Genomic DNA, 17,980 nt, shown 5'->3' with positions numbered 1-17,980 from the left:
AAGCTGCGGAATTTAAATGATGTGCAGAAATATAAATCCAGTTTTTAAGACTGCACTTTATGCTGTGGGCATTAGCCCATTACAGTATTTTCCATAGCTATGCTGCTCTTAATACACTTCAGTGCTGTGCTGCTGTAGTTCTTTCTTACTGTCTGGGTGAGCAAACTGCTTCACCTGCTTTTCCCAGGGAGTCAATGAGATTAAGGATTATGCCTCCCGGGCCTTCCATTTGAGCAGTGTCAGCATATCACTGTCAGTTTTGCTAATTTAATAGAAAATAAGTGGGCTTTGCACCTGCAAACCTGGGTAATTTCACACTCTCGCCAATCCTATTATAGTCTGATAGTGTTGGTTACATTCTTTCCTGAAATACATTTGTCTGAGAGGAACAGACAGTACATGTTCCTGTTGTTCCTAACATTAATATTCAATCATCGTTTGTTGCTGTTTTTGTGTGTTTGTTCTCCCCAGTGCTGTCTAAATAAACATCGAGTAGCTGTTGTCTGTTGAGGCTTTGAAGGCAGAGTGATTTTAAGCAGATGGGACAAAGATGTCTTAGTGTCCAGCTACAAGCTAATGACGTCGATTAAAACAAGCCCTTTGCATAATTAACGGTGTTGTAATGACTAGAATGTGTCTGGTTAGATCAGCCAGATCGGTAATAATGCGTCTGGAAAGCCGAGTCTCCTCCGTCTGCGTAAGTGGAGCTGCTGGTGGGCCGCACGCTCTGTTTCCTTCGCTGGGTGCACACCAGGGTGACACCTTGGGGAGGAATAGACAATTGAACGTCTGCCTTCCCTCACAATTGCCTCCAGTTGGGAGGGTGATGTGGATCAAATGGTTCACTGCAGTTTACCGTTTTTCTTTTGTGCTACGCAATTAATGTTTGGTAAAGTAGTGGGTGGGTTTGTTTGAAATTCATGTGTTTTGCTTGTCATTTATATTTGTCAGCTGTATATTTAATAAACTTGCAATCAAATGCTTTTTAAATGTGCTAGGTACTGCCTTTTGTCCTGTCCCAGACTCTCTCTCACTCATGTCAGAAACAAGAGGAATGTTGTGAGCAGTTAATCAGCCATAAATGAATTGACTGAGCAAAGTACAAGCATGAATCACAGCAAATTTCAAATGGAATCACATTAATTAACAGCTCAAATGAAAGTTCCTACAGAATGATGCCTAGGAATGAGCACAGATCATTTTTACACTCCTTCTGAAAGACATTGGGTTGGATGAATATGACCTGATAGTTTGTAAATGTGTGGATTTTGAGGATTTGTATCAGCTTAATGTTTGAATGAAATATTAATCCTATTTTTAACTCTGTTCTAGCAAAGCTCATCACTAGTCAAGTGTGATCAAGTAGAAAACTTACACTTCACCTTCGTGTCTCTCCTCTGTGCTTTTGTTCTCAACAGTCAAAGTGTATTCTTTGAAAAATTCAAGCAGGCAAGTATTTATATTTGTAAAAGCATGAGATGTGAGATTGTCTCCGCAAGCTTTTTTTCAAAATTGTTATTAGACTTTCTACTTTACTGTCAGTGTTAGTGAAGGAAGATTAGAGGGAGGAGGGGCTGCTTCAAGCTACAGACTTTACAGAAGATAAAGAAGAGATCATTCAGACAATCAGCCAAGGCCCCAGTGCAATCATCACATCTCATCCACTTTCAAGAGAGACTGGGCTTTTTATTGAGCTGTTGTGCTTCAGACAGTAAGGTGGTCTAATGGATAATTTAACCTTTATCCTGCAGCTCTCCATAAGGCAAGCAAGGCCAGCAGTATAGCTTTGTTTTAGGGCATATTCTTCAATGCTAATGGATATATGGTTTCTCATGTTCCATGGTACTTTTCTTCCTTCTGTCATTGCTGTGTGTTTTCAAACTTGAATCACAAATGTATTCAGCTAGCTGTGTGCTGTAGTGGTGTTTGAGTAATATTCTGCATTTCTTTACAGCCAGAGATGGCTAGGCATTAAAGTTAAAATATTCTGGATATTAAATGGAGGCATCATTCTCAGACATTTTACAAACTAGATGCTTCTGTCAAAAATACACTGTGGGATTTAAAAAAAGACAAACCTATTTCATTTGTAATTTTTAACCCCTTAAAATATTCACCCTTTTAAGGTGTGGAAAGTGTAGCATTTTTATTAAATGAGTGAGTCTGAGAGTGTGGGTGTGTGAAATGCATTAAAAGAAGTTTTAACACATGTAAAACTATGGGTCTTTCTGATAAAATCAGTCCGTCAATCAGTGGACAAGGAGCTGCCAGCATGTCAAGGCTTCTTGTTATTTAATTTCCCATGTGGTTACTGAATAAAAAAGCTTCAGGATATAATGAGGTTGATGTGTTAAGTGGAAACATTAAAGGAAGGTGTGGTGCAAAGGCATGTTAGTGGTGCTGGAACTAACATTTATGAATCTGCCATGTATTCAGTTATACCTTTAAATGCTTAGATGAAATGTTTGGAAATTTCCTATTACATTGGGATAGTAATGTGTTATAAAATGTTATTTTTTTACAGCGATAAGCATCACTTCAAGGGGAAAATTTGATTTAAAAAACGTATATTGTGTTTGTTTTACAGATGGAATGCTTAAAAATACAGAGAATGTTAAGCCCGTATATGGCTGTCAGGTGACCATTCAGTCAGAGCAGGAGCGGCAGATGATGAAGCTCTACCGACGGGAGGAGAAGAAGGAGAGGAAGAGAGAGAAGCGAGGTGATGACGGGGAATTCTCTGAAGCCACTTTCCAATTCGACCCTAAGGAACTGAGAGTACAGAGGTAAATCTGTAATATCGTGCTGTTGTGCGTTTCTCTCTCTCTTTCTCATATCCACCTTCTCCTTTTCACCTCTCTCTGTTGGTCCCTTTCACTGGAGAGAAAGGCCCCCTCTACATATTTCATCAGAGCATGTTCCCTTGAAGAATGGGGAAGAAAATATATATATGAATGATGAATGTATTCCAACTTTTAGGCGTTGCTGCTTCCTGGATTTTCTTGCTGAAAGTTTCATTTCTGAAGATATAGAGCAATTAAAAACGTTGTCTGGCCATATCTGCTGGAATGTACAGGAAAAAATTAGCAGTGAATTAAAACATGTTAGTGATGTACAACACGCTTTGCTCCTTTCATCTGGTGCATCTATCCGTCAGCACAGAATGTAGTGTAGGAGTTGTTAGTTTTGTCACCCAGAAGGGCACCTCACACAGTATAGATTAATTTGAAGATATATGAATATTCCCTATGGCATCGTTTATCATTTATATTTCCTTTGTGATGCCCATACCACAGAGAGCGAAGGTAAATGTGATTAATTGGGAGTCCTATCCTTAGGTGGCTGAAATATGACAGTGTCTTATGTACCCCACTTATGCACATTTTAATACACAAATGCTGTTTATGTGCTGAATTTCATTTATTAGAGCAGAAAAAAAACAGAGGCCTGTGCAAATGTTATGACACCTTTCATCAGAATTTCAGGACGATTCAGGGTTTTCACATTTCTTTAAAATATGAAATAGTAATACATTTGTGAACACATTGTTACACTGTGTATCTGCTACAAAATTTTGTAATAATTACAAAAATGCAAATTTTTTTCTGGTGGGTCCGGAGCCTACCTGGAATCTCTGGGTGCATTGCAGGAACACACTCTGGACAAGACACCTGTCAATCACAAGGCACCATTCACTCACACACTTACAGCAATAGACAGTTTTGAATAGCCAGTCTATGTACAAACACTCTCAAGGTAAAAAAATACTGTTCAGGTACATTATTGTCACTGAATATACAGTGTGAATGTACCATTGAAATGTACAACATCCTATTATTTGTGTAGCTATAAAGTACATTTTATTCTGTTCTCCAGAAGGAGCAGTGAATATTTGACGTATGGAATCAACACAACTTAAAAATGTACAATTAATATAGAGTGTGGTACAGTTATGTTCCGAAACTAAGAATACATAAGTTCCATTAAGGGGAACCACCACTGTGACAGTTTTTCTGAAAGTGAACATGTGGTCTTCGACTGTGGGAGGAAAGCGGAGAACACATCCGACTCCTCAAAGCAGTGACCTGAGCCAGGGCTTGAACCCACAAACCCAAAACCCTGGAACTGTGTGAAAGTATCACTATCTGCCACTATGTTGTGCTGCGTTGTTTGTTACTTCTCAACATCTGCTTTTATTCGCCGAAGGCCCCTTCCACCTTAAATGGTAAAGCAGACCTGTACCCTGTACCTGCCGTATCATTTAAGGTGGAACGGAAAGCTAACTTGACTGTGCGGTCTGTGAAGTGTAGGTATTTTATTTTGCTCAGTTCTGTGAGTTCCGTTAATGTCCACTGGTGATGGACTTAAAACCTAACGTTATCTCAAATAAACAACCGTAATGTTAACACAGAGTAATGCTGAATGTTTTGTTGCTCATTTAATCCACATTACAATAAAAGAACCAGTTGACAGCCATAGAGCAGCGCCTCTCAGGTCGACCAGTCTGATAAAAACAAACTATGTCTCTCAATACATTTGAGTTTTCATTAGTGTTCTTGAGTTTAAGGGCATCAGGCTCCTTGCACAGTCTCCTCCATTTTATTTTTCTGTTCCTGCCCTCCATCTAAATTTTGTGCGTTGTCTGAACCACATTAAGCAATGTATTCAAACCAAATTTTTTAATAGTTGTGTATGATCCTCATCCTTTGGGCCTTACCAAGCTGGCCCTCCTACAGTGTGGTGTCTGAAAGGTGTAGAATTTCTTTCATGGACAAGGTATAGTGGCTTAAAGACGACTCTGCAAGCTCTCACTCTCTTCTCAGCAAGTCACTATTAGCCTTGTTCTAAGCGGTGCCCAGTGTAACTGAAGACATTGGAAGTTGAACCACAGAGCAGAAAGGCCAATCCAGCCCTATGAAAACTGAGCTTTGGTTCCTCTGCATGTCTCCGAATCGTGTAGTATACTGTATGACATCCAGATTGGATGAGTTTTCCACCAGCAGATCTGATTGCTGACTAGTTCACAGATGGGTTGAGTGAGGAATCTGAGGAGGCAACATTTTCAGCTTAGTCTCAGTTGATAAGATCAAGATGTTTTTGGCACGTCTGCAGAGTCACAGGAAGGTTACTGGTTTCAGTTACAGTTTCTCACTGATGTCTGATTGTATTTTATATTGGAGTAGAGAAAGCTGGATTTTGCTGTGTTCCCGTGTATTTCCAGGGTGTCATGCATTGTATGGGAATGATGGCATGTTGCAAATTGGCTTAGAGTCAGCCCTAATCCTGCTTTTTATTCAGCTCTACCTTGTAATATCTGTCAATTTTGTCATGCCTGTGTGATCCTTCAGTGAGTGCTGCTGGGAGGGCATCAAGGCTACTATCACTCATCTTCATAGTTTCATTGGACTATGATGGGGATAATGCAGTGGTTTTCCTGGATGTAACAGAGAGAGACCAGCGCAACCCAGAGACCTTGGAATTACTTGTGGTAGCAGAAAGCCCACTTGAAAACAATGCATTAACGTAACCCAGAGGTCTCTAAAGCTGGACCTTGAATTCAGTGTATGGTTCTGGATTTTGAAATTGCCAGTAGTGGACTGAACCGTCTTCAGCCATCAGTGCTTATTACATACAGCACAAAACAATGGGTTTGAACGCAAGGTCTTTGTTTTCTTTCATGCAGTTGGCGCTTTCCCTACATTAGAGTCATTTCCATCTAAATTAATCTGACACAGCAAATGTTTTAAAAATGTTAACAAAGTCAGTGTTACAGATCTATCAAGCAGGAAAATAGCAATATCGTCATCTCAGTTTGTTCTTTTTGACATTTGGAGGTTTGTTGTTGAAACTACTTCAGATGCATTTTCCCCCTATGTGCGCAGAATGAGAGAAAGAGAGAGAGATAGCATAGCATACGAGACACCAGAGCTTCATAAACATATGCAAACAGACTGGAGAGCTAGCAAATGGTGAGGAAACATCCTCAAAGTTTATACATACATTTTGATTAAAATAATGAACATCGCCTTTAAAGGCATTTTCACACCTGCACTTTGTAGTTAAATTGGACTCGTTCGTTTACACCTTTGGTGTGATTTGTTTGTGCAGGTGTGAAAGCAGTAATCACACTCGGATGCGGACCAAAACAACCACACAGAGACCCTTGAGAGGAGGTGGTCTCTGTCTGGTTCCAAACAAAATCTGGAACAGTTTTTTGTGCTGAGAATGTGATCAGTTCTTGATCCGACCCAAATATCAGGTGAACTCTTCAAGTTTGAGCTAAACAGCTCCCAGAGCCAGGTGTGCTTTGCGTTATGCACTACTCCACAACACAGGAGCTTCTTCCTCTATGAACTTTCTTGCTCCCGCCCCATACAGGTCTGACCAATAAGCAAAGACAATGTTCTTACATGGATTGTTATGACACATTTTGATGCACTTTGATGTATTACTGTGTGAAAACAACCTAAACTTAGGGGAAAACACTCCAAGTATACAGTCTTGTGAATTGATTCGGACCAGATTTAGAGATCTGTGGCCTAGCCAATGTACAATTAATCCAGACTAAAATATATTTGGTAAAGGTTCTCAAAGGTAGGAAGACGCGTATTAGGCCATTCAGTTGTTATTTACCAGTGCACACATGAAAGCAGATGATTCAACATTTTCAAGTACGGTACCTGAACAGAGGCTGTTGTTGTTGCAGTTTTGTGTCTAGTTGGAGGTGCTTGGGTTCAGACAGAACTTCATCAGTAAGGTTTGGATTTCAAACTTGATGCTCTTTGCTCGCTTGGGTCATGACTCCATGTTCTCAGGAGACATTTGTATGGAGACAAGGATGAGACCTGATTAAACCGCAGACAGTTCCACACTCTGAGAATTTCAAGGTTACTGTAGCACTCTAGCTGAACACCTAGGATCTGAGGCAGTGCAATGTTTGGTTAGCCTGTGCTGATAAATGTTTGTGTTTGTGTGTGTGTGTGTTTATGTACACAGGGAGCAGGCCTTGCTGACTGCCCGCCGTTCCCCATTGTTAGGTCGTCACAGAGAATATGAGCGTCCTCGCTACCCTCATGTCTATGACTCTTATGCTGAGGCCACAAAATCTTCTGCCTTCATAGGAGGGTCCAAGGTAAGTCACTGGAGTAAGCCAACCAGCGGTGCTACTTTCATTACAGGTTCTTTGTGTAAAAGATTGAAAAACTGAAACTGAAATCCTCTGTGACGGTTTGAATCTTCCCGTTGTTATATTTGCTAAGTATCATGCTGTTTGGCTGATTTCTCTCAGATTCTCCCCCAGGACGTTACTTAAAGCCTTGTTTTGTAAGCTTCGTTCATAAGATATATTCATTTCAATGCCTAATGGATATTCTCTTGCCAGTGATTTGCATAAATATTTTTTGTGTGATTGGGGAAAAACAGGTGGGTTTTAGCAGAAGAAAAACCGAGAGCATGTGTGAGTGTGTTCGCTTGTCTGTCAGACGTTGGCCGCTTAGTTAAAGATGCAAATTTTCATCTCAACTTCCAACAGCTTAGTGTTATATATATACACAAGAAATGCATAAAACACCACCCAGGACAGCATGACATATGCAGCAGCAGTCATTCTGGAAGCCAGTAGCTGGCCTTGGCTGCAGTTGTGAGTGTTTGAGTTCGTTGGGGTTGTGGGGAGCTAATGGATGGTAATGGTTCTGTCTCTTTGCCAGGTGGTAAATTGTAACTGGGTTTGGCTAATGCATCCTGCTGTTGCTACTTTTTTTTTCCCCTCTTTTTTTTCCAGCTGCTGCTGCCTGAGGGCATCCAGAGAGAGAATAATAAGATGTTTGAGCAGGTTGAGATCCCGCCCAACGAGCCCATGCCCATCGGCTTCCAGGAGAAGCCTGTCTTCATCTCAGACCTGGATGAGGTTTGTTTACACTCTCTTAACTTCAGTTAATCGTAGTACAGTGTTTCCATGCATCCATTCAGTAAACACATTTTCAGGTTTGCTGTAGTGATTACAGTGGCCAAAAGTTTATTTACACTACTTCTAATGAGTGGATTGAGCTAGTTTAAGGTGAGCTGACATAGGTCTGCAGTTCCCCCTCACTGTTTATTTATAATGTCCTTGGAGAAACACACTGGAGCAGGTGAACATGAGCCTAAATTTACCAGTGCTAATTGTGGGTTTGCTTCATAAAAATCTCTCTAGTTGGACTCCATTTATGTCACTGAGGATGTTCAGCGCTAAATTCCTCTAGGCTGAATAGGCAGGTATCCGTAAATGTGCTCTTATTTCTGGACTGTTGGGACAGAGTAGTGAATGTTTCAGAAACTCTTTATATTACTTTTGTTTTAAACGAATGAACATTCATTCATTAATTCATTATCTGTAACCGCTTATCCAGTTTAGGGTCGCGGTGGGTCCAGAGCCTACCTGGAATCATTGGGCGCAAGGCAGGAATACACCCCGGAGGGGGCGCCAGTCCTTCACAGGGCAACACACACAGTCACATATTCACTCACACACTCACACCTACGGACACTTTTGAGTCACCAATCCACCTACCAATGTGTGTTTTTGGACTGTGGGAGGAAACCGGAGCACCCGGAGGAAACCCACGCAGACACAGGGAGAACACACCAACTCCTCACAGACAGTCACCCGGAGCGGGAATCGAACCCACAACCTCCAGGCCCCTGGAGCTGTGTGACTGCAACACTACCTGCTGCGCCACAGTGCCGCCCACGAATTAACATACTAGTTAAAATTGTTTTGTTTTGAAACTGTGAGGAAACTATTGCCTATGGATGCAGGGATAATACGTCTTTTTTGTCTTTTTGTTATATTAATGCTGTAAAATGGTGACCTTGTGGCACTACAGATCTCTTGGTCCTAGGTTCGAACCTCATCTGCAGCAAAATGCAACTCTCTTTCAGTTGACATTGAAATGACCACCTGTTTATGTTCTACTAGGAAGAATAGTTCAGAGTAAGTTCAGATGTGTCTCGTTAATTGCTCAGTCCTCATATTTAAACACTTGTTCAAGAGTTATCAAATGATAACCAAATAGTTAGTAATTAAAACAATTTTATATCTGCAAAGTGCCTTTAAGCACTTCTCACATAAATATAGAATCCCTCTGGCTCTGGTACATGTTGCTACCTTGACCCTGTAGCAATTCCAACTGTACCGAGGGAATAGCTACTACTTTTCGAAATGCCATTTGCATGTGTTAGGTGCCCCTTGTCATCCCTCCATGTAATGGTTGCTTCTCATCCTTTGCTGAAATAGCTAAGCATTCAGCAAAGAGAACACAGCATTTAGCATCAGCAGCCTTCCTCAGACGTATAATAGGCACAACTCACTCTAATGAGTGACTACTTGCATAATGCTCAGTGTTTTTACTTTTTAAATTTGCATTGTATTTAAAATCAGTATCTAAATGTTTTTATGGGTGTGTGCACATGTATCCATCTGTGGAGTGGGAGGTTGAGAGCAGATAGTATCAGTGTAGTGGTACTGCTGGAAAATGTTCGCACTTCATGGAGTGCAGCCCTCAGCTGTCTCACACTCATAGTGTGTTCTCAAACAGCCTTATGAACTGATGGACAAACCCTGACAAGTCTCCCACCAGCCAGTAAGAGGCTTCTAGCTACAGGGAACCCTTCTTTATCTAGGGTTTTCTCAGCATGAGATTCAGGGCGGACCAACGTTTGTAAAGGTAAAATGTAAAACAATATATTCTACATAGAACAGGGGACTATTGTAGTGTTTATTATAGAAATGAGGCTGTGGAGTTTTTCGGGTGGTAGGTACTCGGTGCTGTTTATATAAAGTGTCAGGTTTTAGACATCTGACAAGTTACAGGTGAATATACTGGTACATAATGATTGTTGGGCTTCCATTATGTTTTTTTTTTTTTTCCCCCACAAATATTAAGCATCATCTCAAAAACAGCAGGTGTTTCCTCTTGTCTGCTTCATTGTTAGAGCTGTCTGAAAATTGCCAAATGGAAAATATATATTTTTTTAACTTTTATTATTTTAGTGTTTACTTTCTGAGCCCTGCTCTGGGTGACTGTCTGTGAGGAGTTGGTGTGTTCTTCCTGTGTTCATGTGGGTTTCCTCCCATGGTCCAAAAACACATGTTCATAGGTGGATTGGCTACTCAAAAGTGAGTGAATATGTGACGGTGTGTCGCCCTGCGAAGGACTGGCGCCACCTCCAGGTTGTATTCCCGCCTTGCACCCAGTGTTTCCGGGTAGGCTCTAAACACACCACGCCCCTGAACTGGATAAGCGCTTGCAGACAATGAATGAATGAATATATGTTTACTTTTTAAATACACTTTGTGTGGAAAATGAAATAATGCAATGAATTATCCATCAACCCTCTGACCTGGTTCATAAACTAACCATGGTTATTTTCTCTAGTCATGCTTGTTCTATGCTTTCCTGAATATGATAATTGATTTTCTGGCAAGGGCCTCTTTGATTCTCTAAATAGTCATTGAGTGTATGGTTTGCTTAATTGAAGTCACTTGAAAGGTTCTTTTTTGGAACCCAAAGTGGTCCTTCTGACAAATATTGCCCAAAAAATCACCTCTTTTTTGAGTGTTTACTATACGTCTCCCTCAGCGCTGTAATCTTATTTAATTCATCAATCTTAATGACAGGCGTGTGTTCACGGGTGACTTACAGAGTGCGTCCCTATTCTCAGGATCAGTGAGTGTGACGCAACGATCAGTGAAGTTTTGGAGTTTGAGCGGATTAATTAGTCATGCCTTTGATACGCTTGTTGTATTTGTGATGTTGGCTGTTTGAGGCTCAGGTGCAGGTATGTGTGCGAGTGTGAGTGTGTGAGTTAGAAAAGACACAGTTCACCACACAGGCTGTCATATACAATCTGCCTCCAAAATACTGCCTGGGCCATGGCTGAGCGGCAGCTCTTTCCTGTCAGTGATAGGGCCATGTATTTCAAAATGTATGGCAAAGTATTTCAAGTTTGTGTAAATCAGCATGGATCCATGTTAAGCTCTCAGCTTTTAGAATGATCACTGCGAAGGGTTGTTTTCCCCTCCCCCTCTCTTTCCCTGATTGAGACCTTTATGCCCCTCTGCTTGCCCATGCCCAGTCCCCTCGGCTTTTAGCCGCCCAAACGTTTGAGTGAGCGTGTGCGAGTGGCAGACACTCGACTGGACGAGCAAATGAAGCTTGAAGCGGTGGCTTTTAGGAGCTGCCACTTGCGTCAAACATAATAACCACTCTGAGGAAGCAGGTAAAGTAGAGGAAGTGTCGCCCAAGTGCCCTAATGGACGGTGTGTGGCGGCGGTGGTGGTGGGAGGAAATTTCTTTCTAATGTCAAATGCCTCACCTGACTGCTGGCTGTGATGAAGAGCCAACACTGTTGTGTAGAAGAAAAATGAGTGATAACTTTCTGGAGAAATAAAAAATAAATAAAAAAGCAGCGGTTCTAATTGTTGGAAAATACCTGATGTCTCAAATTCTTCTCGCTTCAGAGAGTGGCTAAGGATTCTGCATTGGACGTCAAACTCGGTGGACTCTTATATGTGCCTGATTTGGTTTTAGTTGCAACCCAGCCCTGCCCCCAAGAGGACATTGTTTGCATTGAGTCTAAATGGATGCACGGATAAAAGAAGCAGAAAGGCAGAACCTCTCTTGTTCTTTTGTAAGTGAGAGAAAATTGGAACGGACAGCGCAGATTTATATTCCTGCCCCTGGGGCTTAATTTTCAGCTTTGTGTTTTCCTCTTCCCCAGGAAACCATTAATTAAACCAATGAGCGTGCTCCGTTCCTCCACAGCACAATAAATGATGCGCCTTTTGCCCTGAACTTGGTGATACGGCAGTATCCAGCTGAGCGCCGAAGAGACAGAACGCACTGGAAAGTGTCTTGTTACTTAAGTTTCATCAGCGTATGCTTTTGTAAAGGACAAGAAGAAAGAGCTTTATCTTTTTGGTGAGGTTGTATCCGCCTGGAGCCTGAACAGATTCTCTCTCCTCTGTGAGCCTGATAGAGATTGATATGGAGGCTCTTAAGCTGAGTTCTGCGAATTAACAGAAGTGGAGAAGCAGCTCTATTCATTTAGTAAAGCTCCTGCAACTCCGAAACAAAGTGCCTTGCTCTTCTAAAGCAGCACGGCGGAGCGGCTAATAAGTCTTTACGTGCTATTAGGGGCTTTTGAGAGGCAGGCTGAGAAGGCTGTCTGTTTTTCTTTTTAAGCGCTGTGTGATTGTCATTTATTGAAAGCTATAATGGGCAACAGGGACATAGTGGTTCAGTGTGCCTTTAATAGCTTTGTGAAACATTAAAAGTGGGGAATTTATTAGAGACCCTTTTAACTAATGAATCACAAGGCCTACAGTCCTGCTCTCATCACACCGCTAAAAGCCTTCTTAATTTCTGTGAATAAATATGTGGAGCTCCTTCTGGGGTCGAGAGAGAATTCCACATACATACAGGTACCCTCTCACACGGGTTAATTTTCATGGCACAATTAACAATTTAAATGTCAAGCCTTGATTCCCTGTAAATTCCCAACACCCTTTTTTGGTTGAGAATGATCAAGACAAATAGCACTGCTATGTTTTGGCTACAGTGTCCCAAACATTGTGAGCTGAGAATATTTACGTCCTGCATCTTTTGCTGTTTCTCTGTGCTAATAAACGTGACCTTTCTAGATGAGCATACCTAAACCGTCACGTTTTGCTTGTGTTGGGTGCTGATAAGAATTGTTTTCAGCACCATGGACAGAGCCAGTGTGACTTGAACTGGGTCTACTCGAATGGAGTTTGATGAACATGATGCATGACAAGAAGGACATATAAATGTTGTAGAGGAGTGGATTTTATATAAACCCTTGCATATCTGGAGCAGACATTGCTTCTCCTTTGTATCAGAGTCATTAGCTCAAACTATCTGCTTATTTTACTGTGAAAGCTGCAGACCTAGCAACCTCCCTCAACGCCCTTAAATCTCATTGGTTGAGAATGGTGTGAAGTTTTGATGCTGACTTTCAGTTCCTGAAACAGGTGAAGAGCTGAAACTCCTTCCAACAGCATGCTTCATGGTAGTAGACACTACCTACATACTTCTGCTTCAGAGCATGTTGGCTGCTGGCAAAATGCACTGAAGCAGAGACGCATCCATAATTAATCCCCCTTGATTGCCTTTCCTAATCCAGTTTTTTCCTCCCTCTCTCCCTTTCTTCAGTCCTTCCCTTTAAAACAGTTGTGTGCACTGGCGTGTGTGTGTGTGTATGTACATGCCTGTGTTGTATTTTTGTTTAGATTTGGAAAGCAGTTGTGCACATTATAAAGAGCACATCAGTCTCCTTTAGAATGAGACAGACACAAAGTTTACATAAGTATGTCCTCTTACGGTAGATGTACACCAAGTGTGACAAGAAATATTCATCATGTAAAGACTTTTGGGGGGGGGGGAGTAAAAAAAAAAATATAAAAAAAATGATATATCACATATTTCACATATATTTTTTATGCTTTCAGTACATGCCTTTTAACTTGCCCTCCTCATTTCTCAAAACTAGAATCCCAGACACCATCTTAAGGGCTGTTCAATTACTTTATTAGCACAAGGGAAGTGTTAGATGAGCACTCTGAAGTCTGAGAGACTGAGTGAACACAAATGTTGACTTTGCACAGAACTTAGATAGAAATCAATGTGACCTGATGCCATTTCACCCTGCAAAAATGTCAGACAGTGCTGTTCATAAGCTGCAGCTATAAAGTACTTTAAATTACTTCATATTCCACAAACATGGCTTTGAGTCACCTTTTTTACAACAGGTTTAAACTCCATTTGTTATACAGGACTGCTAATGCAATAGTTTATTTATACATTTACTCTGCTAGACTACTATTATCTATATTTAAAAAGTGTATTATCTATATATTTAAAAACACCTCACTCCCAAAAAACAAAAACAAAGTTCTCACATTGTGTGGTTGAGCCATATTTTAGTTGTTTTCATATTGTGTAGAAAGTGGTTGACATTCTTAGTCATTTCACACTTGGACTAATGCAGGATTTCAAGTGTTTTTTAGGCTGGTGCACCTGCTTAATGAACCCTGAACACCTCCCAAAGTGCGGTTGGCTTGAATTTTCCAGTCCTTTTCATGTTCACGTTTTGAAGCTAGCTGTACCTATATAGCCACAATTATATTATACTAACTGGGCAAAAGCTAAGTACCAGGAGGCTACTAGTGGGTGTGAGATGTTGTGAGGAGACAGCAGGACTGGCATATTAAATGAATGTGCCTCAAAAGGCCATGTGTTGTAGCAATATAACTGTAGTTGGATGTAGATACTTGGCTTTAGAGAGTGACAGCAGTTTTATACCCAGGGTTTAAATCCCTATTCCTGATGAAATCACTGTAATGGCGCTTTTCCACTGCATGGAATCTTCACGACTCGACTCAGCACAGCTCTTCGGCTTTTCCACTCGCCAAATTTTGTACCAGGTCCCTGAAACTGGGTAAGTTTTCAGTCCCAGCTTTCTCTGGGTTCCAACCGTGCAGAGTAGATACTAAATGGTGATATGTAAACCCTGCAGAACACTGATTGGCCAGAGAGGCATGTCAATCACCACAAGATGTAGAGCTCATTCAAAACCAGCACAGACTCGTCGTTTGTAAAATCTCTAAAGTTATAGCAGCTTTCACATTTATTTTTATCAGACTTTACCTTGTAACTTTACCTCGAGGTGTTTTGAAGAAGTTTATATGCTCCTTGGGCCAACGACTGATGATTTCCAGTGAAAGCCGAACGTGCAACAAGTAAAACTGATCTGTGAGAACTGGGATACGGAGCCATGTTCAGTCCAAAAAACAAAAACAACACGCGGAAACACGATGAGCGGCTAAATTTACCACCGCCGTTGTTGTGGTTTTCAAAGCCAGCAATTCCTGTTAGAGACGGGGTTTGCGACATCACTGGCTCCATTTCGCGGGGGAGCCCTGATGGTGGAAAAGCGACAAGCTTTAAGCGAGCCGAGCCGCGTTGAGTCACGTAGAGCCGGACCCATCCGGTGGAAAAGCAACAAATCAGAGAACTTCTTTGAACAAGCAGTAGAATAATGTTTAAAAATTCTGAAGTGCAATGTAAAATAAATTGTATTTTTGCAGTACTCAAAGGGTATTTTTTTAATTGTTGCTCAGTCAGTTATTTCTCTTCTGTGGTGAACCTGAGAAACGTTGCAGGTCATATGTGAATAGCCCCATTTGTTAAGGACATGCTCCTGTTTGCCTGCTGCAGAAGTAGTCAGTATTTTGATTTTGCCTCCGCTATAAAATGTTAATCAATTATTAGCCTTTTATCTCAGATTACTACAGAAAGCCTGTCTTCTGATTTCTTGGATAGGTTACCTTCCCAGTCAGTCTGCTTTTAAAAATGACACTAGTCATGTATAAGTGCTCAGTTTCCCACTGTCTCTATTCCTATGCAGTAGGTTCTTTTTCAGCAGGTGAGCTTCAAAGCATTGTGCAGATGTTTCATATTTCACTTGTAGTTTTCAGTTTTTGAAAAATTCAGCCCACTTCTCACTTCCAGCTGTGTTGGCATTCTCATGTGGGGGGATGTTCGGGAAAGAGCCAAAACACAGCTTTCATGCATATTTGAATATTGAGAAACATTACAGCATCTTGACAATTCTAGAGGCTCCCATTTTCTGTTGAAGAGAGGATGAGAAACTTTGCATTAGTGTGTTTTTTTGGCTCTCAAACTGTGGTAAGATTACCACTGGTGGTACATGAAGCAGTAAGAGGTGGTATGAAATTGGCCTTGAACATTTTACTTATTACTTACTAGTTGTAAAGAAAGCCCACAATTTCAACTGCTTATTTTCTGGATGTAAGCAAAGAGCAGAGACCAAGCATGAGAACACACCAGGAAATACTCTTGAATTTAGAAGGGCAAAATCCAGAGGCCAAAAAAAAGAGTCCTTAAACACAACACAACCATGACCTACTGCTACAAGCGCTGAGCTACTGTGAGGACCATCCTCCTGAAGCAGGGCTGTTTTCACCTATATTTAAAGCACATCATTAATAAATATTAAATTGACTTTCTCACTTTTAATTTTTACAAAAAGCTTAACACCATTTCCCAAAAAATGTTGTCAGTTCACACTGTGTTTAAAGCATTCAGTTTAGGCCTTTTTTTAGTCTTCAGTCTGTTATTGTTAGTAATTATTTTAGAATTATTATTCCACAGCGAAGAACCAGGGGTGCGTGTTTTTCTGTGATAAGACTCATAGGGGGTACTTGGAGGGTTCGGTTTATAACGGGTGGCACCTGGCTCAAAAAGTTTGAGAACCACTGGTGTATGTTATTTTTGAGTTTAAGCTCCACAGTATTTTATTTATATATTTATTATATGTTATATACACATAGGCTGTTCTAGACCGTATGCACTTTGGCTTTCAGTGCAGATGTTCTTGAATTTGGAGAGAGTGACATGGCTGTAGTTTGAAGGACATTGCTGCCCATTTCTTGGGTGGCACTAGACTGCTGCATTTGCTCGCTTCTCCGTGCAGGATTTGGACTCCTCTTGGACAGTTGCCTGAGGATGGGGTGATAAATTACTCCTCTCTTCCCCTGCTTTTTTCCCCCCTCTCCTTCGCTTCCTGCAGTTCTGCTGAAGGGAAATGAATGGGCCTCCTGTTTGCTGCATCTGCATCTCCTAGTCCGTCAGATACAGTGCATCTGCTGTGTAGGTCTGTGTTTGTGTGAGGGTGTGTGCGCGTGTGTTATTGGGGCAGGGACTTGTGCGTATTTGTGTTTGGGGGTAAAAATAAATAAAGAAATAAAACTGTATGTGCTGGTGTGTGTTTGTGTGTGTCTGTGTCACTCAGGCAGGTCATTTTGTGCTGTGTGGGCTTGAGGCAGGCAGATAAGCTGTTTGCAAAAACTAGCAATTAAAACTTGATCAAGCCATCAATTCAAATGGAATGAAATGGAACCAAAAAGTAATTAAAAGGATAGCATGCAAACGACAACAATTATATCTCTTAGTTTTCTATTACTGACGCTGAGGATTTAATTATTCGCAGTGGCTTAAACATATACATGAGCGTACACTGTCTCAATTACACACACACACACACACACACACGCACAGAGATAGGCTTGCTCTGCATACACACTTCATCAAGATAAGTATCCAGGTTACGGCTACCAACGTGTGCCTTTTGCTGTTCGTATTTGTGTGAGTTCTGGGTTTTAGAACCAGGATAGTCAGGAAAACAGGTCAATGTGATTCGGGTGTTTGAGAGTAGCTGTAGAATCACAGTGGAGATCTATGAGGGTCCAATTAGTGTGTTTAAAGTCACTGGTGGATTGCCGGTGTACTCCCACTTCTCCTAGTCTTCACATATGGCCTGATGGCTGTGCATCCACACAGTTAATTAGACTGTCAGGTACTTTGGGGCTCACAGCGAACTGCTTTGGGCCGAGGACAACTCCAACTCCCCTTCATCAAGCTCACACAAAGGGGAGCTTAGAGGCAGTAATAGAGCTTTAAGAATTCATACTAATAAAATATGCATTTTCCCATAGGCACCCAATTTTACTGTATGCCTATAATAGTACATTGCAAACACAAACACAGAAATCATACGTTGTATATTTTAGAACTTATGCAAATTATTATTATTATTTTTTTATATGCACTTCTACTAAATTAATACATGATTCATTTGTACAATCCTCTGTGACCTCTGAATGTAAGGCAGCTTTTATATTTTTGTAGCAAACCTGCTGATGGGTTCATGGTGTGTATTATACAGGAAATATAGTTGAGGAGATGAGATGTAAAACATACTTTTTATTGGAAAGAGATGAAGGACTACGACTGGGAGAAAAATGAGAGTTAGAAGGGAAACCGTAATATAGGTAAAGGCTGGACACTGAAATAGGTTATTTACCCTTTAATGCGGGTTGTCTGAGTTTTTGTCACGG

The 17,980-nt window shown here is 41.0% G+C and overlaps 1 protein-coding gene across 4 annotated transcripts in view; it reads left to right on the top strand.

Annotated features, from left to right (window-relative positions):
- ascc3 (activating signal cointegrator 1 complex subunit 3) overlaps positions 1-17,980 on the top strand; it is a 143,750-nt gene that overhangs the window by 27,584 nt on the left and 98,186 nt on the right. For all 4 annotated transcript variants that reach the window (XM_066682880.1, XM_066682878.1, XM_066682879.1 and 1 more), the window contains 3 exons: positions 2,588-2,786; positions 6,997-7,132; positions 7,781-7,906. In XM_066682880.1, coding sequence (XP_066538977.1) covers positions 2,588-2,786; positions 6,997-7,132; positions 7,781-7,906 — 461 coding nt within the window. The remainder of the gene's footprint in view (positions 1-2,587; positions 2,787-6,996; positions 7,133-7,780; positions 7,907-17,980) is intronic.

Source organism: Hoplias malabaricus, chromosome 10, assembly GCF_029633855.1.
Source record: "Hoplias malabaricus isolate fHopMal1 chromosome 10, fHopMal1.hap1, whole genome shotgun sequence".
Lineage (NCBI taxonomy): Eukaryota > Metazoa > Chordata > Actinopteri > Characiformes > Erythrinidae > Hoplias > Hoplias malabaricus.
The sequence above is the reverse complement of the archived record's forward strand: the minus strand, read 5'-3'. Positions and strand labels throughout refer to the sequence as shown.